Source organism: Bos grunniens, chromosome 16 (genome assembly GCF_055505025.1).
Source record: "Bos grunniens cultivar Pamir isolate PY7600 chromosome 16, Bosgru_T2T1.0, whole genome shotgun sequence".
In the NCBI taxonomy this organism is placed as follows: domain Eukaryota; kingdom Metazoa; phylum Chordata; class Mammalia; order Artiodactyla; family Bovidae; genus Bos; species Bos grunniens.
The window spans coordinates 26,930,949-26,956,029 of record NC_141180.1 but is presented as its reverse complement, the minus strand read 5'-3'; the positions used below and the strand labels follow the sequence as shown (position 1 = coordinate 26,956,029).

Below are 25,081 nucleotides of genomic sequence, written 5' to 3'. Positions count from 1 at the left end.
GAGTCTTTGTAACCCCATGGACTGTAGCCACCAGGCTCCTCCATCCATGGAATTTTCCAGGCAAGAGTAATGGAGTGGGTTGTCATTTCCTTCTCCAGGGGATCTTCCTGACACAGGGATCAAACCTGGGTCTCCCACACTGCAGGCAGATGCTTTACCATTTGAGCCACCTGAAAAGCCTTCTTCTGCTGTCAGAGGAAACATAAATCTAACAACAACAAAAAAAACAGTCTGGTTCACGACTTCCTAGAAAATTGGTAAATTGTTTCAGAGCCGTTTGGGCATAGAAAGAATGTTATGGCCTGAAAGGGAAGGGCCAGCACTCATGGGGAGATGTCCTGGAGTGGGCGTCCCAAGCTGCATAGATGGGGATGGCCACCATGTCACTCCAGAGAGATACAGGCAAGTGAAGTCCAACCAGTGATTCGTGTGTGAGCAAGGCCAGTCATGACTGAGTCTGCTGCGGTGTCATGGAAAGAAGATGGTCTTTGGTGACGGCCAGGCCTGCCCTTAAGTCCAGACCCGCACAGATGAGTTGTATGACTTCAGGCAAATCATACAGCTTCTTGGAGCCTTGGTCATTGCATCTAGAACCTACCCCATATTTGTACCCATGTTCGTAGCAGCATTATTCAAATGACTGAAAGGTGGGAGTGACACAGGTGTCCACTGATGGATGAATGGATAAACAGGATGTGGTCCATCCATACAGTGGGCCACAAAGAAGGAAATTCATGGGACTTCCCTGGTGGTCCTGTGGTTAAGACTTCACGGGGTGCAGGTTCAATTCCTTGTCAGGGAGCTAAGATCCTGCATACCTTACTGGCCTAAAAGCCAGAACAAAAACACAACAGAAGCAATATTGTAATAAATTCAATGAAAAATGGTCCACATTAAAACAATTCTTTAAAAAAGCAGAAGGAAATTTTGCCACATGCTACAACATGGATGAACCTTGAGGACGTGATGCTCTTTGGAAGGGGCCAGTCACAAAAGGACAAATACTGTATCATCCACTTACTTGAGGCACCTTAGAATAGTCAGTTTCATAGACACAGAATGGTGGTTGCCAAGGGCTGAGAGGAGGGAGGGATGGAGGGTTCGTGCTTAATAGGAAGAGGGATTTAGTTTTGCAAGATGAAAAGCACTCTGGAGGTGAATGGTGGGGAGGGTTGTACACATCGTGAATGTACTTTATGCCAGTGAACTGTACACTTAAACATGGTTAAGATGGTACATTTCATATTATGTATATTTTACCACAAAATTTAAATTAAAAAATGGGACTGGAAAAACATTACCCCAAAGCAGGGCATCGCAGCCTTGATCATACTGGCACAGCATCCATGTGTGCTCAGTCGTGTCCAGCTTTTTGCAATCCCATGGACCGTAGCTGGCCAGGCTCCTCTGTCCTTGGGATTTCCCAGGCAAAGATACTGAAGTGTGTTGCCATTTCCTCCTCCAGGGGATCTTTCTGATCCAGGGATTGAGCCTGTGTCTTCTGTGTCTCCTGCATTGCAGGTGGATTCTTTACCATCAGGATTCTTTAGCCATCAGGAAAGCCCCTCCTGTTGGCATTATGGGAAAGAACCCACCTGTCAATGCAGAAGACATAACAGACGTGGTTCAATCCCTGGGTCTGGAAGGTCCCCTGGAGGAAGGCATGGCAACCCACTCCATTATTTTTGCCTGGAGAATCTCATGGACAGAGGAGCCTGGCCAGCTGCAGTCCTTGGGGCTGCAAAGAGTTGGACACGACTGAAGCAACTTAGTACACATGCGTGTGATGCTGGCATTACTGAGGTCGTCGTGGGCACTGAGTGTTTAGCAGTGCCCTACCGTCTACCCACTAGATGTCAATAGCACCCCACCCAGTTTCGAGGACCAAAGACATCTCCAGCCATTTTAAGATGCCTGCTAAGAGGCAAAATCAGTCCCAGATGAGAACCACTTTTCTAAAGGGCTGTTGAGAAGAGGATTAAAGGACATGGTGATGCAGCACTTATCATAATTCCTGGTAAATGGTAAGAGTTCCAATAAATATTACTTCTCCATAGAAGTAATCTGAAGTACCCACTTAATGCACACACTTCTCATCACCCTCAGAACACTCAATGCATCTCTTCTTCCAACTAGCCAGTGAGCCCAATGGCAGATACTAACCAGGGACACTGGGTGCTCAGAGGGGCGGGTCCAGGAAGGGAGCTGCAGCTAGTGTCTCTGAGGAGCGTGGAGCATCGTCACCATGGGTGGTAGGAGGTACCAGCCTCCTGGGGCCAGTCTTAGATTTCCTCATGCTGGTCTTGCCAGAAAGATCTAACTATTTCATCAGTTATCATAAGTAGACACAGGTTGGTGACCTCAGAACTCAGCCCAGGGTCCAACTTGTAGCAAAGTCTGTTATTGATCTTGGAGGCGGCAGCAGCAGTGGTGGTGGTAGAAGCAGTGGCGGTGGGCATCAAGGTGGAGATGGTGGTCATAGGGGAGGTGGACGTGGGAGAGGTGGATATGAGGGTGGACGTGGTGGACATGGGCGAGATGGCCTTCAGGGTGGAGACGGTGGGTGTAGCAATGGTGGTGATGGGTCAAGATGACGGCAGTGGTCGTGGTAGCGGAAATGCTTGCATGCTTCCCAGAGAATAAAATTTCAAGCTATCAGTGATCATCTCTGTCATTTCTTACCAGGGGGAAGACAGGCCAGGAAAACTGCGTTGGGAGGCTGTCTGTTTTCCATGCTTATGTGTGTGACTGAGGTTGGTGTCCGGAGGTTCGGGGTGGGAGTCAGGCTGGAGTGGAGGGCCACAGACACAAGTCACAGCCCTGGTGCAGGATCCACCCTTTCTATAGGACGTGCTCTGAGGAGCCAGGACCAAGCAGGAGCCCTTGACCTGATGCTGCCGATGCATCTTCCTCAGGGAGAAATCAGCTGATTACTTAATCAGATGGAGTGTCTCCTGGATGAGATGGTGAAGACAACTGGGAACTTCCCCCATGTGGTGATATTTAATGAAAGTGGTGATGGGGAGCAAAGTCAGCACTATAAAAAATGAGAGCTGGTGTTCCCCAGTGCCCACTCCTCAGAAGAAGGAGTAGGCCTTGCCTGCCATCTGCGATGCCCCCTCCTGTAGTCTTCCTTTGTAGCACAAAGTAGCTGCAGCAGGGGCCACGCGAATGCAACTCCAGGTGCTGGTGGTGAACTAAGAACTAAGATGCCCCAAAAGAGCACCAAATGAGGAGTCAGAAGACCTGGGTTCCATCCAGACTCCGTGTGACCTCAGGCAAGTTGCCTAACTTCTCTGGGTGTCTCAGCTGTAAAGTAAAGGGGAGAGGTTGGGGAGGGGTACTAGAGGTCAAAGGGGCCTTTGGGTTTAACCTTCTATGACGCTGTGAAATCAGGAGGCCGAAAGTCTAGCCATGCGTGTGAAAGAACCTCAGCTGCTTCTGCTTCCTGGCCTTTTGGGTTGGGGTGCCAGGAGGCTGGTAGGGAGGGTGTTTGACTGGCCCAGGCTCAGCCCTCTTTCTCCAATGAGCAGGAGAGGAGAGTGACAGCAGTGGTGACTGCTGGCCAAGAGCAGTGGTACCAACACCCAGCAGTCCTGGAGAATGCCCTTCCTCCTGGTATGGGACAGGGGACTTCCTTCCTTGGGAGTTGTTGCTCCAGAGTGGGTTGGGTGGAGGAGTTCAGCCTGACTCTCTCCCCACTGCTCCTTGTCACAGGTCCTTCTCATCCTGGGTAGGACCTGTGGATGTCTTAGCATATAGGTCTTGGGCAGGCACTTTACAGAAAAACAACTCCCAGTAGCCGGTGAGCACACCATACATTGCTTATTTAGCTCTGTTGGTCGTCAGAGAAATGCAAATTCAGTTACCAGTGTGCACTTTTATGGCCTGTCAGGTTGGCAAAGATGAAAAGGTGACAAAATCCATTGTTGGCATTAATTCAGGGACTCTCACACGATCTGCAGTTTGGGGAGGGATGTGTCTTGTGGAAATAGTTAAGGATGTATATACATGGTGCTGGGAAAGATTGAAGGTGGGAGGAGAAGGGGACGACAGAGGATGAGACGGCTGGATGGCATCACCGACTCGATGGACATGAGTTTGAGTAAGCTCCGAGAGTTGGTGATGGACAGGGAGGGCTGGTGTGCTGCGGTCCATGGGGTCACAAAGAATCGGACATGACTGAGCGACTGAACTGAACTGATACATGGTGCTCATTGGAAAAGGAAATGGCAACCCACTCCAAGTGTTCTTGCCTGGGAAATCCCATGGACAGAAGAGCTTGGCAGGCTACAGTCCATGGAGTCACAAAGAGTCAGACACGATTGAGCGACTAAACAACAGCAACAACATTGTGTTCATAGCAGCTTTGCTTCAGGAAGGAAAAAAACTGGAAGCATTCTGGGATTGGGCAAATAAGTCAAGTTGTTCAGTTGCTAAGTCGCATCTTCCTCTTTGTGACCCTATGGACTGCTGCACGCCAGGCTTCCCTGTCCTGCACTATCTCCCAGAGTTTGCTCAGTCCATTGAGTCAGTGGTGCTATCCAACCATCTCATCCTCTGTCCTCACCTTCTCCTCCTGCCTTCAATCTTTCCCAATATCAGGGTCTTTTCCAATCAGTTGATTCTTCACGTCAGGTGGCCAAAGTATTGAAGCTTCAGCTTCAGCATCAGTCCTTCCGTGAATATTCAGGATGGATTTCCTTTAGTATTTATTGGTTTTATCTCCTTGCTGTCCAAGGGACTCTCAGGAGTTTTCTCCAGCACCACAGTTCAAAAGGATCAATTTTTTAGCATTCAGCCCTCTTTCTGGTCCAACTCTCACATCCATATCTGACTACTGAAAAAGCCATAGCTTTGACTCTATGGACCTTTGTCAGCAAGGTGATGTCTCTGCTTTTTAATATGCTGTCTAGGTTGGTCATAGCTTTTATTCCAAGGATGTAACCATTTCAAGTGATGTTTGATGATTATGTTGGTGGAGTGAAGGGTGTCCCCAGAATGTTTATCTATCAGAGTGGTGGAATGTGGATCTACTCTGGGGATTTATGTGCATGCACACAGAGAAGAACGTGAGCTTATCTTCTCTTGCGAGAACGGCATAATTGCAACTTGCTGCTGAACAACCATTGACAGGAGAATGTTGGACCCACCAAAAAAAGCATCCAAGCACAAAGGAGAGTACATCATGAGAAATGCTGGGCTGGATGAAGCAAAGATTGGAACAAGATTGCCAGGAGAAATATCAGTAACCTCAGATATGCAGATAATACCACCCTTTTTGCAGAAAGCGAAGAGGAACTAAAGAGCTTTTTGATAAAACTGAAAGAGGAGAGTGAAAAAGCTGGCTCAAAACTCAATATTCAAAAAATGAAGATCATGGCATCTTGGCCCATTACTGTATGGCAAATAGATGGGGAAACAATTGAAACAGTAACAGATTTTATTTTCTTGGGCTCTAAAATCACTGCATATGGTGACTGCAGCCATGGAATTAAAAGGTGCTTGCTCCATGGAAGAAAAGCTGTGACAAACCTAGACAGCATATTAAAAAGCAGAGATATTACTTTGTCGACAAACGTCTGTCTAGCTAAAGCTATGGTTTTTTGTAATCGTGTATGGATGTGAGAGTTGGACTGTGAAGAAAGCTGAGCACCAAAGAATTGGTGCTTTTGAACTGTGGTGTTGGAGAAGACTCTTGAGAGTCCCTTGGACTGCAAGGTGATTCAACCAGTCCATCTTAAAGGAAATCAGTCCTGAATATTCATTGGAAGGAGTGATGCTGAAGCTGAAGCTCCAGTACTTTGGGCACCTAATGCAAAGAGCCAACTAATTGGAAAAGACCCTGATGCTGGGAAAGATTGAAGGCAGGAGGAGAAGGGGATGACAGGATGAGATGGTTGGGTGGCATCACCAACTCGATGAACATGAGTTTGAGCAAGCTCTGGGAGTTGGTGATGGACAGGGAAGCCTGGTGTGCTGCATTCCATGGGGTCGCAAAGAGTCAGACATGATTGAATGATTGAATTGAACTGAACACAGAGAAGAAAAAAATTCTAGACAGGTGTAAGCCAATGTATTAAACATGTATTTAAGGGTTCTTTTATCCACCTTCTTTTTAGTTCTGTTGTTTCGGTGGATACACAGGCTTTGCATAATAAGTGGAATTAGGAAGACAAAAATATATTTTTAATGACAAAAAGCACGTAGGAGAGCCTGGCATTAGCCAGGTCCCAAGACAGGCCAAATCAGGGGAGGGGCCCCTTGCGAGCCTCTGGCTGGCTGCAGGCCTGTTTGTTGGCAAAGGGGCAAGAGATTAATCTCAATCTGCCTTCCGCTGTGTCACCATCTATTTCAGGAGTGTGGCAGCTCTTCACCCTCTCCGGCTCAGGTGTCAGCTGCTGGGGAGAAGTCATCAGTCAGAGGAGAGGGCCTGGAGGGGTGGCAGCAGGCAGGGAGCCAAACCACCCTGCATGAGGACTGGCCATCTCTTCGGAGCGTGCCTGGCAGAGCAGGAGGAGGTGGTTCTGAAGTGAAGGAGCAGTGGGCTGCATTCTGCCTGAGCCTGGATGAGCCAGCACCCACCTTGTTTCAGTGGAAGGTGGATCTGGGTTGGAGGAAGGAGACAGAAGGTAGGAACTCAGATTCCCATCAATTGTGCCTGTTCCCTGAGTTGTCTCCCTAGGCCAGGAGATGAGCTGCACAGAGTCATCCCTACTCCCCCAAGAACCTGGAGCCACAGCATGTGGTTTGGTGGGACAGCTGGGCAGAGTGAGATGATTTGTGACAGTGTAACAGGTGTCCGGCTCATCCTTGAACTCAGTTTTCCTATAATCTGTTGGTTAATTGGGCCTCTGGAGTGTAAACAACAAAAGCCAACCCTGGCTAATGTAAGCAAGGAAAGTGCAAGGAAGTCAGGTAATTCACAGAACTGAAGAGAAGCCTTGGGAAGCAGACTCGGGAGAGAATTGGGCAGCCCTGGGAGTCTGGAAAGCAGAGATCAGTTGATGAGTTCTGCAGGGCGGGGCTGCTGGATTGAGTGGGCTCCGGCCTTGCTTTTGGTCAGTCCACACAAGATTCAGTGTGCTGGGTCAGAGAGACTTGGGCGAGGGGTCATGCATTTTAAGAAAGTCACATCAAGGGACTGTCCTGGTAATCTGGTTGATAAGACTCCACACAACCACTGCAGGGGTTGCATGTTCAATCCCCGTTCAGGGTATTAAGATCCTACATGCTGTGCAGTATGGCCAAAAAAATAAATGAAGAAAGAAAGTTGGACAAGACATATCCAGTGGGTAAGAGGTGATTGCCCAAAATGAAATCTGAAAGCAGACTCCATATGAGTAGAGATGGAGTGTAAAAAGCTGAAGGATGACTGTTAAATGCTAGACATCTCGATTGGGTGAATTGCATCCCCTAGAGGGATATGTTTAAGCCCTAATACCCGGAGCCTGTGAAGGTGACCTTATTTGGAAAAAATCTTTGCAGATTTTTTCTTGCAAGATCTAAGGATCTTGAGATGAGATCATCTTGGATTTAGGATGGGCCCTAAATCCAATGACAAGCATCCTTGTAAGAGAAAGAGAGAGATGTGAAAGAGACTGTTGTTGTTATTCAGTCCCTAAGTCATGTCCGACTCTTTGCAACCCCGTGGGCTACAGCAAGCCAGGCTTCTCTGTCCTTCATAAATTATGTTCGCACTTATGTCCATTGAGTCAGTGATGCCATCCAACCATCACATCCTCTGTTGCCCACTTCTCCTGCCCTCAATCTTTCCCAGAATCAGCATCTTATCCAGTAAGTCAGTTCTTTGAATCAGGTGGCCAAAGTATTGGAGCTTCAGATTCAGCATCAGTCCTTCCAATGAATATTCAGGGTTAACTTCTTTTGGGATTGACTGGTTTGGTCAGTCAAATACAGAGCAGAGAGGCAGAAAGAGTTACAGAGCAGAAAGTCTTGTGACAACAGCAGTGGAGACTGGAGTGATGCTGCCACAAGCCACGGAATGCCAAGAGTCACCAGAAGCTGGAAAAGGCCAGAAAGAATTTTCCCTTAGAACCCTCAGTGGAAGCCTGACCCTACTGGCACTTTAATTTTGGACTTCTGGCCTCAACTATGAGAAGATGAATTTGTTTTAAGCCACCCAGTTTGTGATAATTTTTATGGCAGCCCTAGGAAGTTAGGACAACACCTAAACCCTTAAATGACCTCTCCCCACTGAGGACTCTGGCCTTGGGCCTCCACTGGAGGTAGTGAGGGTTCTAGATTGAGTTTATAAGTTTCCTGTGCAGCTTTGGCTAAAGTCTGTGACCTACTGGGTCTCAGTATCTCCACAAAAACTTGTTCAAGCATTTTTAAGGCTATAGGGGAGGGTAATGACTCCAAATCCAGGCTCCATCATTTCTCTTCTGGGGAATCAGAAGCAGGTATCGTAAATAGTATTCTGTTTATTTGTCTGCAAACCGGAGTCACTACAGTACTAGCCATGGAGCTTGTTTTATAGATGCTGCTGCTGCTGCTAAGTCACTTCAGTCGTGTCCGACTCTGTGCGATCCCATAGATGGCAGCCCACCAGGCTCCCCCATCCCTGGGATTCTCCAGGCAAGAACACTGGAGTGGGTTGCCATTTCCTTCTCCAATGCATGAAAGTGAAAAGTGAACGTGAAGTCGCTCAGTCATGTCTGACTCTTAGCGACCCCATGGACTGCAGCCTACCAGGCTCCTCTGTCCATGGGATTTTCCAGGCAAGAGTACTGGAGTGGGGTGTCATTGCCTTCTCCCATTTGCGTGGCTATGCTATGCTAAGTCACTTCAGTCGTGTCTGACTCTGTGCGACCCCATAGACAGCAGCCCACCAGGCTCCCCCATCCCTGGGACTCTCCAGGCAAGAACACTGGAGTGGGCTGCCATTTCCTTCTCCAATGCATGAAAGTGAAAAGTGAAAGTGAAGTCGCTCAGTTGTGTCCAACTCTTAGCGACCCCATGGATTGCAGCCTAACAGGCTCCTCCGTCCATGGGATTCTCCAAGCAAGGGTACTGGAGTGGGGTGCCATTGCCTTCTCCAGTTTTATAGATTACAGAAGCATAGACAATGCAATAGAGGCTTCCCAGGTGGCTCAGTGGTAAAGAATCCGCCTGCCAATGCAGGAGAGGAAGGAGACACAGGTTCTATCCCTGGGTTGGGAAGGTCCCCTGGAGAAGGAAATGACAACCTACTCCAGTATTCTTGCCTGGAGAATCCCATGGACAGAGGAGCCTGGAGGGCTGCAGTCCATGGGGCCACAGAGAGTCGAACATGACTGAGTGACTGAGCACTCACACATACCCCTACAGACAATGCAGTGCTTGACAGACTATTCTATAAGGCTGCAGGAGTGAACTGATTGGCCCTCACTCTCTGTGGGTGCTCTGTTCTGTTCCACCTGTTTCCAAAGAGCAGTGAATGTTTCCACCTCACAAGAGGGAAAAGCATGGGAGAAACTTCCTCTTTTCAGGCAGCTGCGAAGTATCTGATGATGAATTTAGGGAAAAGGACTTTTGTACTGCAAAGGGGGGCCCTGTGCTTGTCCAGCACCATTGGCCATTAGGTGGGACAGTTGGTCCCTTTGGAGAGATGGTTTAGGAACTCCTATGGCCACACAGGTGAGCCATGCTTTCCAACCCTGTCTTTATTCATGTTGTTGTTTTTCAGTTGCTAAGTCATGCTCGATGCTCTTGGCAACCCCATGGATTGCAGCACACCAGACTTCCCTGTCTTGGCAACCCCATGGATTGCAACATGTCAGACTTCCCTGACCTTCACTGTCTCCCAGAGTTTGCTCAAACTCATGTCCATCGAGTCGGTGATGGACCATCCATCACCATCATCCAACCATCTCAACCTGTCACCCCCTTCTCCTCCTGCCTTCAATCTTTCCCAGCATCAGGGTCTTTTCCAATGAGCTGGCTCTCCGCATCACGTAACCAAGGTATTGGAACTTCAGCATCAGAATCAGTCCTTCTGATGAATATTCAGGTTGATTTCCTTTAGGATTGACTGGTTTGATCTCCGTGCAGTCCAAGGGACCCTCAAGAGTCTTCTCTCTAGCACTGCAATTCAAAAGCATCAATTCTTCAGTGCTCGGCCTTACTTATGGCCCAGCTCTCACATCCATACCTGACTACTGGAAAAACCATAGCTTTAACTATATGGACCTTTGTCAGCAAAATGATGTCTCTACTTTAATGGTGTACAGATGTACAAATTTTATCTTTTATAAAATGATGATTGTGTGTGTGTGTGTGTGTGTGTGTGTGTGTGTGTGCTCGGTGTCCTAACTGAACAGAATTATCAGCTGCAGTCCTCTGTCAATCTCATCTATTTCTTACTTTAAAGTTTTTTACTACTATGTAAAATTCAAAAGCCTGAGGACCATAGCTCTAGACTCTAGGCTTCTAAGCAATCTTAGTCATGGGCTGATGGTTTTACCCTCAACTTCTGCCCATGCCTTGCACTTCCTGGCTGCCTCTGGGATGCAGGACATGTAGAAACCCACTGCCCAGGGGGTTACAAGCTCACATGCCTGCACAGGGGCCATCAGGTGACATGAATGAGTGAGCAGGCTTACGCCATGTGTCCTGTCTCATTAGGGCAGCCTGACAATTCTCTCTGTGTGACAGCATTGCCTTATCTCCTGATTTGAATGTTTTCTTAAGATGCTTAAAATAAAAGACCACTGTTGTTGAGTTGGAGTTTCCCACATGGCTCAGTGGTAAAGGATCTACCTGCCAATGCAGGAGACACAAGTTTGATCCCTGGGTTGAAAAGATCACCTGGAGAAGAGAATGGCAACCCATCCCAATACACTTGCCTGGGAAATCCCATGGACAGAGGAACCTGGAGGGCTACAGTCCATAGTGTCGTAAAAGAGTCCAACATGATTTTGCAACTAAACAACAATTGTTGAGTTGATTAAAAAAAAAAAAAGCTTAAAAAGCTATTGCAGCCTGATCCTGGCTCAGGGCTGCCTTCCTTTAATCTCTTAATCCAGATTCTCAATTCCTTGCAGTGATGCTCCAGTGACTCCACATGCAGCCACTTGACATCAACCGGTAACAGTCACTTGGGAAGATGTTGTATTTAGGGGGAGCTGTTCTAGCCCAAATGTCCCAGGTGGTGCTAGTGGTAAAGAACCTGCCTGCCAATGCGGGAAACCTAAGAGACACAGGTGTGATCCTCCAGGACTGGGCTTCCTCGTGGCTCAGATGGTAAAGAATCTGCCTGCAATGTGAGAGACCTGGGTTCGATCCCTGGGTTGGGACGATCTCCTGGAGGAGGGCATGGCAACCCACTTCAGTATTCTTGCCTGGAGAATCCCCATGGACAGAGGAGCCTGGAGGGCTACAGTCCATGGGGTTGCAAAGAGTCGGATGCGACTGGGCGGCTAAGCACACACACAGTGGCCCAGGAGGATGTATCTCATGTTGTTTCTCACCCACATGTCCAGATTCTACTCAGGCCTCTTACCTGCAGTACATTTCTCATTCCTCTCCAATGATCCTCCAACTCAAAGATAACTCGTTTATTCCATTAATATGGATGAATACTTATCCTATCTTCCAGACATTCAGCTCTTTATTCTCTGAATTTGTAAAGCCCATACTCAATTCTCAATCATGCATCATCTTCTCCATTGCTTGCTGTTTTTAAGTTTAGGCTCCTCTGTCAGACTATAGCTTTCCAGGTGGCCTAGTGGTAAAGAATCCACCTGTCAATCAATGCAGGAGACAAAGGAGGAGTGGGCTTGATCCCTGGGTTGGGAAGAAGCCCTGGAGGAGGAAATGGCAACCTACTCCAGTATTCTTGCCTGGGGAATCCCATGGACAGAGGAGCCTGGTGGGCTACAGTCCACGGGGTCACAAAGAGTAGGACACGACTGGGTGACTGAACACACAGGCATGCCAGATTATAAGCTTCTTGAGGCTGAATGTGTCCCTTTCTTCAGCATTACAGGCAACACAGGTGGCAGGAAAGGCTTTATGCTAGATACAAGGTGACAGGAAAAACACAGGCTTTGGAGTAAAACCGAGCTGAGAGGTAAGTTAATTCAGGCTTTCCTTATTCAATAGTACATGAAGTGCCAAGATTTCTGAGGCCTGCTTCCTCGCCTATGAATTGATGATAATGCCACTCACCTCCCCAAGGGAGGTCAGTTATAAGTGTCATGTGTTAAGGGGTGTGCACTGCATCAGAACATAGAAGGTGCTCAATAAGTGCTATCTCCCCCCTGCACACGCATTCTTCGCAGTCTGGGAAATGAGTGAGGGCTCACTGGATTGGGAGATGTGTATGTCTTTGTTTTTAGAAATCTTCCCAGGGTGCCTCTGGGTCTCCCCTGGGCTTTCTTAGTTCTGCTTTCTACCCAGTTTTGACTCAGTTGGGACCAGCCATTTGCAATATGGCACTCCTTCCTTTTTCTTCCTTCCTGCCTTTTTCTCCTTTCTTATTTTTTTTTTGTATCTAGCATAAAGCCTTACCAGTTTTGTTTAATGCATGAATTAAAAAGCCATTTAACAACTAAATGTGTGCCTAGTAGCTAACAGTAGCCCTGCCTTAGAAAGTTATCTATTTAGCTGAGCATTTCAGTTGAAAGCAGCAGTTCTCAACCAGGAAATTCTGTTTCCTTCCCTGCCCTCCTCATGGGGACATGTAGCACTGTCTGGAGACATTATTGATTGTCACACTGGGTAAGGATGCTGGCATCTACTGGGCAGAGGGCAGGGACAATGATAACATCCTGCAGTGTGTAGGACAGCCCCCTACACCAAAGAGTTATCTAGGCCTGAATGTCAGTAGTACTGAGGTTGAGAAACCCTGGACGAGTAACTCCTGCTGGAGAGAAGAGGTGACCCCAGAGAAAGATGACTCCAGCTCCTGAGTTCTGCAGCCAGCCTTGAATGTGTCCTTAGACAGCCTGACAGCAGTGCCCTGCCCCCCTCCTCTGGGCCCTGCTGACTCTCATTTCTCTGCCCTTTGTGAAATAAAAAAACCCATTAAGTCAGTATGTCTTATCGTAATGGCTTCATCAAGCGTGTGTCCACAGCCTCCCACTCCTGGTGGGCTTGTGTATGGTGTTTTTCAAACAAGCCTGTTTTCTCTAGCCACAGAGAAATCGGAGATGACATTTTCTAAAAGTGTCTCTTTGTAAAAATGCCAAGTCTAATCTCAAGGCACAAAGAACTTACAGAAATCAGAATCGACTTGAGGAGTTGTGATCGGCAAAGGTGGATTTAAATGGCAGGCTTTGTGGACTTGTGTTGTTTTTTGGGGGTGGTTGTTGGTCAGTTAATACAGCTCATTGAAAAAAGGACTTCTGGACCTTTTCTCTGGGTCATAATGACCTATTATGGCTTTGAAAATTGCAAATATTACCTTGGTTTTAGAAACTGCCTGGGCTTCATGCAGTCCGTTGGTGTCCATCTTGTTTACTTTGGTAATATCTTTGGGGAAGGGTGGGGTGGATGCTAAGAAGAGGCAAATCAATTGATTTTCTCGATTTTCCTTTGAAGAAAACAGTGTCTGCAAGGGAACCTCACTAAAACTCTCTTTTAAAGTTCTCTGGTTTTGTTTAACTGCATTTAAAAGGCTTGCTGTTGCTGCTGTTAAGTCGCTTCAGTCGTGTCCAACTCTGCGTGACCACATAGAAGGCAGCCCACCAGGCTCCCCCGTCCCTGGGATTCTCCAGGCAAGAACACTGGAGTGGGTTGCCATTTCCTTTTCCAATGCATGAAAGTGAAAGTGAAGTCACTCAGTCGTGTCCGACTCTTAGCGACCTCATGGACTGAAGCCTACCAGGCTCCTCCGTCCATGGGATTTTCCAGGCAAGAGTACTGGAGTGGGGTGCCATTGCCTTCTCCTTTAAAAGGCTTAGAGGTAAGCAAAAGCTTGGCTTAATAAAATAAATAGGCAGAAACATTGTCAAGTGTAAATTGGAGAAACCTGCAGAGCTCTGGTCCAGGTAATTCCTTGGATATCTAAGGTAGGCACTGATTCAGGGAGAGGAGGGAACATGAATCTGGTCTCTAGGCAATGGTTCCCATTGGAAGGAGAACATCAATGGGTTGGCTACAGACTACATAAAAGGTGGGTGAGGGCAGAAGGAAGGTGACGCTCAGCCAGTCTGCCTCCATCTTCCATTTCTGAGATAGAAGGAGAGATACACAATAAAGACCAGCTAATTAGTGAGGTGTGAGGAAGTCCCCCATGGAGATGGATTGAAGGCAGCTTTCTGAAACCAGGAAGCACTGAAAAAGAGAACAACTGAAGTTTTCCTAAGAACGGAGAGGAAGTCAAAGGTAAACAGAAATTGCAGGCAGGTGAGCTTAATGTGAAAACAGTGTCTTCACATCTCTGTGAAACTGTGTTGCTGAAGGCAAGGTATATGGATTCTCTGTGGTTCAGTTTTCTCATCCATAAAATGGGCATAGTAATAATTGTGAGAATTCAGAGTTAATATGCATATAGTACTTAAAATAGTGTTTGCATGTAGTAAGGCAGTATGAATGTTAGTTACTACTAGTTTATTTTTCTCTCCTCTTCCAGATCAGAGACACAGCTGACCTTTTTATTCATTTAATATCATGTATTTTACTATTATACATTTTCTTATATTTGAAGTTTGTGAAATACGGCAGTAATTTGACTTTGTATTAATATACAGTTCGTATTAAATATACATCAGAATGTGTAGATTATGCTTGGTAATGAACAATTTTTAATTGTTTAATTTAACTTTTTAATTGTTTAATTAAAACAATTTAATTAAAACAATTTTAAATTGTTTAATTTAATTTTTAATTGAACAGTGAACAACTGTTTAATACTAACACAAGTCTATATCTTTTATTTGTGTACAGTGAGGATTGTCATTAGTCTACTAGGGCTGCCATAACAAAATAACACAGACTGGGGGGCTTAAACAATAGAGATTTATTTTATCACAGTTCCAGAGACTAGGAGTCCAGATCAAGGTGTGGGTAGAGTTGGTTTCTGCTGAGGTCTTTCTTCCTGACTTGCAGATGGACTTTTCACGCGCAGAGAGAGAGCACTCTCTACTGTTCCTTCTTATAAGGACACCAGTCCTGATCAGAGCCCCACCCTTATGACCCCATTTAGCCTTAATTACCTTCATAAAGACCTTAAAGGACCTGGTGTCCCAATATAGTCATGTTAGGGCTTCAACACATAAATCTGGGGTGTGGGGAGGTTTAGTCCAGTCCATAACAGGATTGCTGGTGGAGGTAGGCCTCAGTTCATAGTATTTATTTGGAGACCCGGGTTCTCGGGGGCTCAGCCCATGTCCATCTCTCCTACCCCAGCTCTTGCTAAATTCCCCTTGGCTCACTCTGCAGCCCCAGGTGAACTTTTCCCCATGTCTTGAGTTCTTTACCAGCTTCCTTCTTCTCTGTCTGGACTCTTCTTCCATGGCTGGTTCCTTCTCATCCTTTAGACCTTAACTGACCACCCCTTCTAAAGATGGTCCTTTGTCCCAGACAAGTCTCAGCTTTAGGCTCCTACAAGTAAGTGGAAGGGGTAAAATTCACCAACCTGCAGTTCTCTAGCTGTCCTCCCACTTTGCTTGATGGCAGATGGGTACCCCAGGAGGAACAGTTTACTGATAGGGGAGCAGTCCTCCAGAGGTATCTAAAATGTCATAAACCCTTACACTAAACGTGTCCCTCACCCCCAGGTGACCGACAACTTCTGTCGCCACCATTCCTCTTGGTGGCAATCATGGGAAGGCAGCATCGGCTTCCTGTGCCCCCTGGCCCGTGTCTTCTTGTCTATCTTTTCCAGCCCCACATCCCTTTTCTGTTCCTTTTGGAGGCATAGTGGCTATAGGCCAGGTATACTGGAGACAGATTATTTGAGTTAAAGCTAGGCCGCTTACCAGCTGTCCTGCTTTGGACAAGTTACTTTACCTCTCTGAACCTGTTTCCTCATCTTTAAAATGGGGATGATGGCAGGGCCTGTCTCATGGAGTTGTGAGTATTAAATGATTTGTTATATGTGAGGTGCTTAGAACAGTGCCTGGCCTATGGTAAGCTTTGTGTGTGTGTGTGTGTGTGTGTGTGTGTGTGTGTTAGTCGCTCAGTCATGTCTGGCTGTGTCCCCATGGACTGTAACTCACCAGGTTCCTCTGTCCATGGAATCCTCTAGGCAAGAATACTGGAATGGGTTGCCATTTCCTTCTCCAGGGGACCTTCCCAACCCAAGGATAGAACCTGGGTCTCCCGCATTGCAGGCAGATTCTCTACTGTCTAAGCCACCAGGGAAGCCCCTGGTAAGCTCTAGACTGCATTTATTGTTGCTGCTATGCAGTCCATCCTAAAGGAAATCAGTCCTGAATATTCATTGGAAGGACTGATGTTGAAGCTGAAACTCTAATACTTTGGCCACCTGATGTGAAGAACTGACTCATTTGAAAAGACCTGATGCTGGGAAAGATTGAAGGTGGGAGGAGAAAGGGATGAGAGAGGATGAGATGGCTGGATGGCAACACTGACTCAATGAACATAAGTTTGAGTAAACTCCAGGAGTTGGTGATGGACAGGGAGGCCTGGCATGTTGCAGTCCACGGGGTCTCAAAGAGTCAGACACGACTGAGTGACTGAACTGATGAAGCACTTTCTTAGCACATATCCAGGTGTAATATTTTGGGGGGCCTGTGGGTTTGAAACTTCTTTTTAAATTAGCAAGCAAGATTAAAACTTCTTTTTAATCTCACTTTTCAAGTGAGATCTTAAAGGTACCCAATATAAGAGACAGAGATTGCAAGGACTTCTCTGGTTGTAGTGGGGTAGGTGTCCCAGGAACTCTCTCTCAAAACCCCTCACACTCTTCCTCATCAACGAGAAGATAATGTTTCTCAAGTGTGCCTTGGGGACCAGCAACATCAGAATCTCATGGTTATTAAAAATGCAGAGCCTAGGGTCCCACTCCAAACCTGCTGAATTGGATTTTCCAAGAGGTGGAGCCTGAGAATCTGAATTTCAGTATAGTCTTCAGGTGCTTCTGAAGCACACAGGAACTTCATCCCAGCTTCTAACTATATACTGAAGGTCACATTTGGATGTAGGCTTATTTTCCCCACTACTCTTCTAGGGTAGTGAGTGCAGTCTCTGTGATGCCTCACTGATTGTTCAGTTTCGCCTGGATAGCAGTGAAAAGGAGGCTGGCATTCTTCTTGGAAAGCTACCCTACAAACTAAGTGTGCCATCATTGGTTGGCATTGGCCCTATACATCCCACGGCCTCTGTCCCACCCGCAAGGTTGGATATTATCAGATCTGGATTAGGGTCTACTGAGCTTCTAAACCCTAAAAAGATGATATTCCCTTCCATCAACCATTCTTAGTGATTCAAAATCAAGAGTGCCATGCCTTAAAGCGGTGGTTCCCACCCTTTTGGCAATAGGGCCTGATTTCATGGAAGACTAATTTTTCCATGGGCTGATGGGCGGGGGTGGGCAAAGGGATGGATGGATGGTTTGGGGGTGATTCAAGTGCATTATATTCATTGTGCCCTTCACTTCTAATCCTATATTGCTGCTGATCTGATAGGAGGTACCTGTCCGTGACCTGGATGTTGGGGACCTGTGTCTTGAAGCAGGTCGAGGGAGACCAGCACATTCTGGATTCTACCATGTGATTACTGTGAGGCCTTTTGAAACAGTCTAAATTGCATTCAAGTCTGCTTTGTCCCCCTTTTGTGTTTGGGTGATGCGCCTGGTTTGCACTTGGTCAGCACTCACCTTGCTGACTTTTGGGCCATCCTGAGACACAGTCTAAACCTCTCTCTCATTCTTCCTGCCTTTTTCACAGGCCTGGATGAAATCCAGTGCTCCCTGCCCATGGAGAACAGGAGGATATTCCTGCACGAGCTGTCGGAGGCCAGCTTCAGCGAGTGCAAGTTCAGCCTCTCACTCACAGACCTGTTTGTCATCATCTTCTCCGGGGTGGCCGTCTCCATTGCTGCCATCATCTCCAGCTTCTTCCTGGCCACCGTGGTGCAGTGCTTCCAGAGGTGTGCCCCCAACAAGGACACCGAGGACGAAGATGAGGATGAGGACGACTGAGCCACCCCCAACCCTTCCTCACTCTCCTGAACCCCAGCTGGTGGCTCCCCTCCGAGAAGAGAGGGAAATGCTGAAAGGGAGGAGAACTGACCATCAGTGACCAGAGGAGCGCATGCTTCAAGCCTGGCCCCTGGGTGCATCTGGTAAGACCTCCGATCTTGGAGTTTAGAATCCGCAGAGTGGAGGAGCCAGGGAAGGATTCCCAGAGAAGAGCCTGCCTCGTGGCTTGAGATGTGTGCGCTGGGCGAAGACAGCTGAGTCAGGCTTTGGAGCTGACAGCTGAGAACAGCGTAGGGGATGTGAAGACTGGAAGGCCTGACCTGCAAAGATGACTTTGTCCTATCCATTTCTCCTACTTGGACTGGGAGACCAGGCAGCCTCTCCTTCATCCCCAGAGGCAGCAGCCCAGATGGTGGGGACTGGAATTCAAGTCCTGGGAGCAGGACTTCTGTTCCTGAAATAGGCTTTGGCCACCTTGAGATGTTTTGCAGAGAACAACCCATGTCTGGTTAAAGTGGCATTGAGGAAAAAGCTAAGACCTGGACAAAGGGTGTTTGTCATTCTATTTTGGTGAGTGGGTCAGGAAAACTTTGTTGACAGAACTCAAACCCTGATGGTTATCCTGAGATTACTGTTGTTGTTTAGACACTTGGTCGTGTCCAACTCTTTGTGACCCTGTGGACTGTAGCCCACCAGCCTCCACTGTCTATGGGATTTCCTAGGGAAGAATACTGGAGTGGGTTGTCATATCCTCCTCTGATCCTAAAAGGTAGCAATTCATAAAGGAAGGACAGTTGATTCATACCTTTGCGATCTGCTCAGAGTCTTCCCTCTAAAATACAGCCAGGTGGTTCCCACTTGCCCTGACACCTCCCCCAACCATGAGTCCCACCTCCACTGAATATCACCTGTTCATTCTGTGCCAGCACCATTCCAGACTTGTCATCTCCAGAACTTTCAATAAACTTTCCTGGAGGCCAGGATTCCAAAAAGCAGGTTACCTTGGACCAACAAAATGTTAAAAAAAAAAAAAAAAAAACCAACCCTGGGACTTGGCTTCTGAAAAACCTACATCAGTGGCCTTAGGGTGTGTGTGACATTTCTTTGGAGCATAGGCTGTGACAGGCAGTGTTTTCCAGGATGTGGAATGCAGTGCTTTGATTCAGAGATGGTATGAAACGATGTCACACACCCAGCAGGTTGATGCAAGGTGATGGGTGTTAGCATCATCGGATCTTGCTGGGGACTAACACTTAGACAGGGGACTGGTGAGAAGCTCCTGGGATATTTCTGGGAATCATCTCTCCATTGTTTCCCATAATATATTCCTTATGTTTCTTTCTCTGTTGCTCCCCTTGAATTTTTTTTTTCACTTTTAGTTTTTACTGACATTTATTTTTTTAAAATTGGAGTGTAATTGCTTTACAATGTTGTGTAGTTTTCTGCTGTACAACAACATGAATCAGCTATGTGTATACGTATCACCAACTCGATGGACATGAGTTTGAGCGAGCTCTGGGAGTTGGTGATGGACAGGGACAGCTGGTGTGCTGTAGTCTATGGGGTCGCAAAGAGTCGGACACGACTGAACGGCCGAACTGACTGACTGATACATACAGCCTCTCCCTCTTGAGCTTTCCTCCCACCCGCACCCCCATCCTCCCCCTCTAGGTCATCACAGAGCACTGAGCTGGGCTCCCTGCGCTGTCCAGCTGCTCCCCACTAGCTGTCTGTTTCACACATGGTAGTGTATATATGTCGATGCTACTCTCTCAACGCGGCCCACCCTCTCCTTCCCCCAGTGTCCACAAGTCCATGCTCCACTTCTGCATCTCTATTCCTGCCCTGCAAATAGGCTCATCAGTACCTACGATGGAATATTACTCAGCCATAAAAAGGAATACCATTGGGTCATCTGTAGTGATGTAGATGAATGCAGATTCTGTCATACAGAGTGGAGTAAGTCAGAAAGAGAAAAACAAATACCACATATTAACGCATGTATATGGAAGCTCCCTTGCATCTTTGCCTCCACAGAGAATTACTGAGTGCTTGCTAAGTGTTCTGGCCCAGGCACTGCGGGTGTGCCTTTCATGATGAAGACAGAGCCCTTGCTGGCTTGGGCCTCATGCTCTTATGGGTGAAACAGAAAACAAACAAGTAAACAAAACAGTAATTGCAGGTAGTGATAAGTGCTGTGAAGGAAATAAATGAGGTCTTATGACAGAGTGACTACTTGGAGACAGTCGAGAGTGGATGATTGGGTGAATTAGCCAGGACTCTCCAGGGAAACAGCACCAATAGGAAATCTATCTGTCTGTCTGTCCATCTGTCTGGATTATAAGGAATTGGCTCAGGCAGTTATAGAAACCAAGAAGGCCCATGGTCTGCAGCCAGTCAGCTGGAGACATGAAAAATGCTTGTGATGTGATTCTAGTCTGAATCCAAAGGCCTGAGAACCAGGAGAGCCAAAGGTTAAGTTCTAGTTTAAGGCAGGGAAATACTCAGATCAAGTGGTCAGGCAGAGGGCGAGGGAGAAGGAGACAGGCAGAGAGAGAGAGGGAGAGAAAGAGAGACAGAAATTCCTCTTTCCTCCACCTTTTTGTTCTATTCAGGCCCTTGATGGATTGGATGCTACCCACCCACTTTGGAGGGGGTGATCTGTTTACTCAGTCTGCAGATTAAAGTACTAATTGCATCCAGAAATACCCTCACAGACACATCGGGAAATAATGTTTAACCAAATATTTGGGTCCCTTATGACCTAGACAAATTGATGCATAAAATCAGCCATCACCCGGGGACCTCAGATTGGGTTGCTTTGAGCACTAAATCCTGCCTCCTCTTCCCACCTCCTTGCCTCTCTCCCTTCATCCCCTCTTTCCTTCTCTTTCACTCTCCGTCCCTACTCTTCTTTCTCTCCTTCATGCTTGAGGAGACTCCTGGTCACCCTTTCAGCCACCAGCATTGTTGGCTCCAGTGGAGGAGACCCCTGGCTCTGAGGGGCTGTCTTCTCAGAGTCTCTGCACAGGTGGAGCAGTGTGCCAGCATCTTAGAGTTAATAGCAACATCTGTGGGCTCCACCCTCAGTGCAGGTAATGCTTCCATTGGGAAAACATAGACAAACACACTGGTCATCCTGAACCATTAGATGCTGCTTGAATTCTTGTTGAAAGGCTCCAGCCATCACTTGTACCTTACTGTGAATGAAGGTATCTGGAGATGGTTTTTGATCAAGGGAGAGAACTCCACTGATATTTGGCCATTGTAGGAAAGATAGAAAAGTTCATGGAGGAGGGGGCTGAGGGCTCAGAGGATGGGAGTTAGAGACACAAAACAGTTTATCACCAGCACCACCCCAGCCTGGCCACAGACTCAGATGAGACTTATGTGGTTTTAGACTTGCTGTCATCACAATCTCCAATCCCCACTCCTGGGAGTATCCTACCAGGGACATAACTGCAGGCCCTGGATCCAACTGTTATTTTTGTTGTTGTTTAGTTGTTTTTTCCAACTCTTTGCAACCCCAGGAGGGGTAGCCCACCAGGCTTCTTGGTTCATGGGACTTTTTCCCCAGGCAAGAATACTGGAGTGGGTTGCCATTTCCTTCTCCAGGGGGTCTTCCTGACCCAGGGATTGAACCTGCACCTCCTGCATTGGCAGGTGGATTCTTTACCACTGTGCAATCTTGGTAGCCCAATCCAACTGGACCTCTACCAAAGTCATAGTGTTTTTCTCCCAGAATCCTAGGGAGGTGGTGCTCCCAAGCTGTGGAAACAGAATTACAGCCTCGTTGTAATAGGTACTGGTAGATGAGTTCCCTCTTAATGAGTCTACTTTATTCCTTCATTCCACCTCCAGTGGTTCATTGTGGTCAGCAGACTCAGTTGTTTGCTCAAATATGAAAGCCCTGCAGAGTACAGAAGCCGGGGGTCATATACTGAATGAACAGGTGAGTGGGGGAGAGCTCCCTGGCTTTCTGGGTATCCATCAACCATCATTTCTGCCAACTGCAACCCAGAGTTTTGGAAAGAATATGATTCTAGAGAAGAAGAAGAATTTTAAAGTATGCCTGTTGAAGCAGTCATTTCCTGGATATAAAGTTCCCTTTAAGCACTGGGGACACCATGGGGGACCTAGGAACGTCTGTGGTCAAACCCAGGGAAACACACTGACCAGGAGCTTAGCGCAACTAGGGAAACACCTTTTGAGAAGTGACATTGCACAAACGGTAGGCGATGATTTAGTGCTCCCTGACTCGCTGTTATGTCTCAAGATATTATTAGCAATAGTGATAATTCTGCATACCAGTTGAGGGCCTCCTCTGCACCAGGAATGTCCCTCTCCCAAGTCTCCACAAGTGTCATTTGGGTCTCAAATGCCACCTCCTCAGAGTCACTTTCAACACACTGTCAACTACAAAGTGGCCCTTGCCATCTACCTCTACAAGGATTAAATCACATGCTACCACAGCTGCTGATTTTCAATACCTCCTGAAAGGAGCTCAGGATGGAGAGCAGAAATGAGGCACTCTGCTCTGGGAAAAACTGGCAGAAGAGTTTTTTGGATAGATATTTTCAGGAGCTGATTCTATGAGCTCAGTTATTGTATCTCCTCATGTCTAGAAAAGCACTAAAATTCTTCATGGTGATGACTGCTCCTCACGACTGGAAGAAAACTTCTGCAAAAAAATATGTGCTTCATTGCATGAACTCCCTCTTCACCAAAATCACATATATACTGACCTTTTTGGAGCAGTTTCTCAGGGCTATGTGGATGCTGTCTCCTGGGCTATAGTCCTCGTTTTGCTCCCAAGTAAAACTTGACTCACAGTTCTCATGTTGTGCATTTTTTTAAGTTGACAACATTACCCTGTATTGTTTTTTGCACAGCACATACTATGGTCTGAAATTATCCCACGTATTTATGTACATGTTTATTGTCTACCTTTCTGGACTAAAGCATGAGCTCCCCAAGGGCAGGAACTCAAGCTCTTTTGTGTCTCCAGCATTTGAACAGAACCAATATGCATATGGGGTGAAAGTGCAAATAAATGAATTCCAGGCACCATGAACTATAAACTTTACAAACTTGAGTGCTACCAAAACACCTTGCAACTCCAGGAGTGAGCTGCTTATGGTTGTTCAGTTGCTAAGTCATGTCTGACTCTTTGCAATCCCATGGACTGCAGCACGCCAGGCTCCTCTGTCCTCCACTGCTTCCACACTTTGCTCAAATTCATGTCCACTGAGTTGGTGATACAATCTAGCCATCTCATCCTCTGCCACCCGCTTCTCCTCCTCCCTTCAATCTTTCCCAGCCTCAGGGTCTTTTTCAATGAGTTGGCTTTTCACATCAGGTGGCCAAAGTATTGGAGCTTCAGCTATAGCATCAGTCCTTCCAATGAATATTCAGGATTGATTTCCTTTCAGATTGACTGTTTTGACCTCCTTACAGTCTAGGGACTCTCAAAAGTCTTCTCTAGCACCAGAATCCAAAAGCATCAATTCTTTGGCACTCAGCCTTCTTTATGGTCCAACTGTCACATCTGTACAAGACTAATTGAAAAAGGATGTGCCTTATAAAAGTTGAGAGTTATGTTTTATTCAGTGGGGATTTTTAGGACTTCAAGCTTGGTAGGCAGCATCTCAAGTAACCCTGAGAACTGCTCCAAGGAAGCGAGGGGGTGATCCAGATTATATATGAGTTTTGTAACAAAGAGCAAGTAGTCTGAATGTTAAATGATTATTTTAATTAAAGAAAGCCAGGTATCTCAAGGAGTTTAGCGCTGTTCTATCTATGGGAAGATACAAGAGTCTGGGCTCACTGAAATCATTCCTTTGATATGAGTTCTCTTGGGGTTCACCAGCTCACCATTGGCTGTGGCTGCAATCAGTGATGACTGTGATGTCCTTTGTTTACTGATATGGCAGGAAATATTCCATTTCTCGATTTCATAGATGAGGAAACCGAGGCTCAGGGAAGGTGGTAGATTATAGGACACAACAGAGCCAGGACAGATTTGTGGCTATTGGACTCCAAAGCTATGCTCTTGGTTAAAAGTTTATGTGTATTGAGAGCATTCTCTGGGCTAGATGCTGGACTAAGGCCTTTGTGCAAGTCACCCCTGTAAGGCAGTATATTCATCAGGGTTCTCCAAAGAAACAGAATCAATAGAATGCATATATATATATATACACACACACACACACATATATATACACACATACACAGACACACATATATATGAACAGATTTATTTTAAGGAATTGGCTTGTGTGATTGTGGAGGCTAAGAAGTTCACATCTGCAGAAGGCTGGAGATCCAGGGAAGAGCTAGTGTATCAGTTCAAGTTTGGTGTCATCTGCTGCACATCCCCTCTTCCTTGGGGGTGGTTAGTCTTTTGTTCTATTAAGGCCTTCAACTTATATGACGAGGCCCACCCACATTATGGTGGGCAATCTGCTTTCCTCAAAGTCCACTGATTGAAATGTTAATTTCATTTAAAAACACTCTCATAGAAACATCCAGAATAATGTTTGACCTCACATCTGGGAACCAGGGCCCAGCCAACTTGACACATAAAATAAATCATCATAGTTAGGTACCATTGTCATTTCTCCTTTGTGGATTCATTGCCTCCATGTGGTCATTGAGAGATCGGATTTGGTCCTGTGAATAAATTAGCCGATTGGACATAGTTGATAAGTGATGGAGTAGGATTTGTCAAAGGATGCTGTGATCACTGCGTACCCTCTCTACACCCAACTGCATTCTTGTCTCAGGTCAGCAGGAGCTGGCCTGGCAGGGACAGCACAGAGTCGCACATTTCTAGAGGCTGTATGCTGTACTTCAGGAAAAGCAGCCTGCATTTTCTGGGTGCACCCAGGATGAGTTTATTTTGAGCTTCAAATTCAACATCGCAGACCCATTTGTGAGAGTCAAAACCACCAAAATATCTTGTCT

The 25,081-nt window shown here is 46.7% G+C and overlaps 1 protein-coding gene across 2 annotated transcripts in view; it reads left to right on the top strand.

The window, feature by feature from the left end:
• Positions 1-19,457, top strand: part of LRRC38 (leucine rich repeat containing 38) — a 39,516-nt gene extending 20,059 nt beyond the window's left edge. For both annotated transcript variants that reach the window (XM_086342491.1, XM_086342490.1), the window contains one exon: positions 17,862-19,457. Coding sequence is in view for 1 of the 2 variants with exons in the window: in XM_086342490.1 (XP_086198616.1) it covers positions 17,862-18,115 (254 nt within the window). In the remaining variant the exon portion in view is untranslated. The remainder of the gene's footprint in view (positions 1-17,861) is intronic.
• The last annotated feature ends 5,624 nt before the right edge of the window (positions 19,458-25,081 follow it).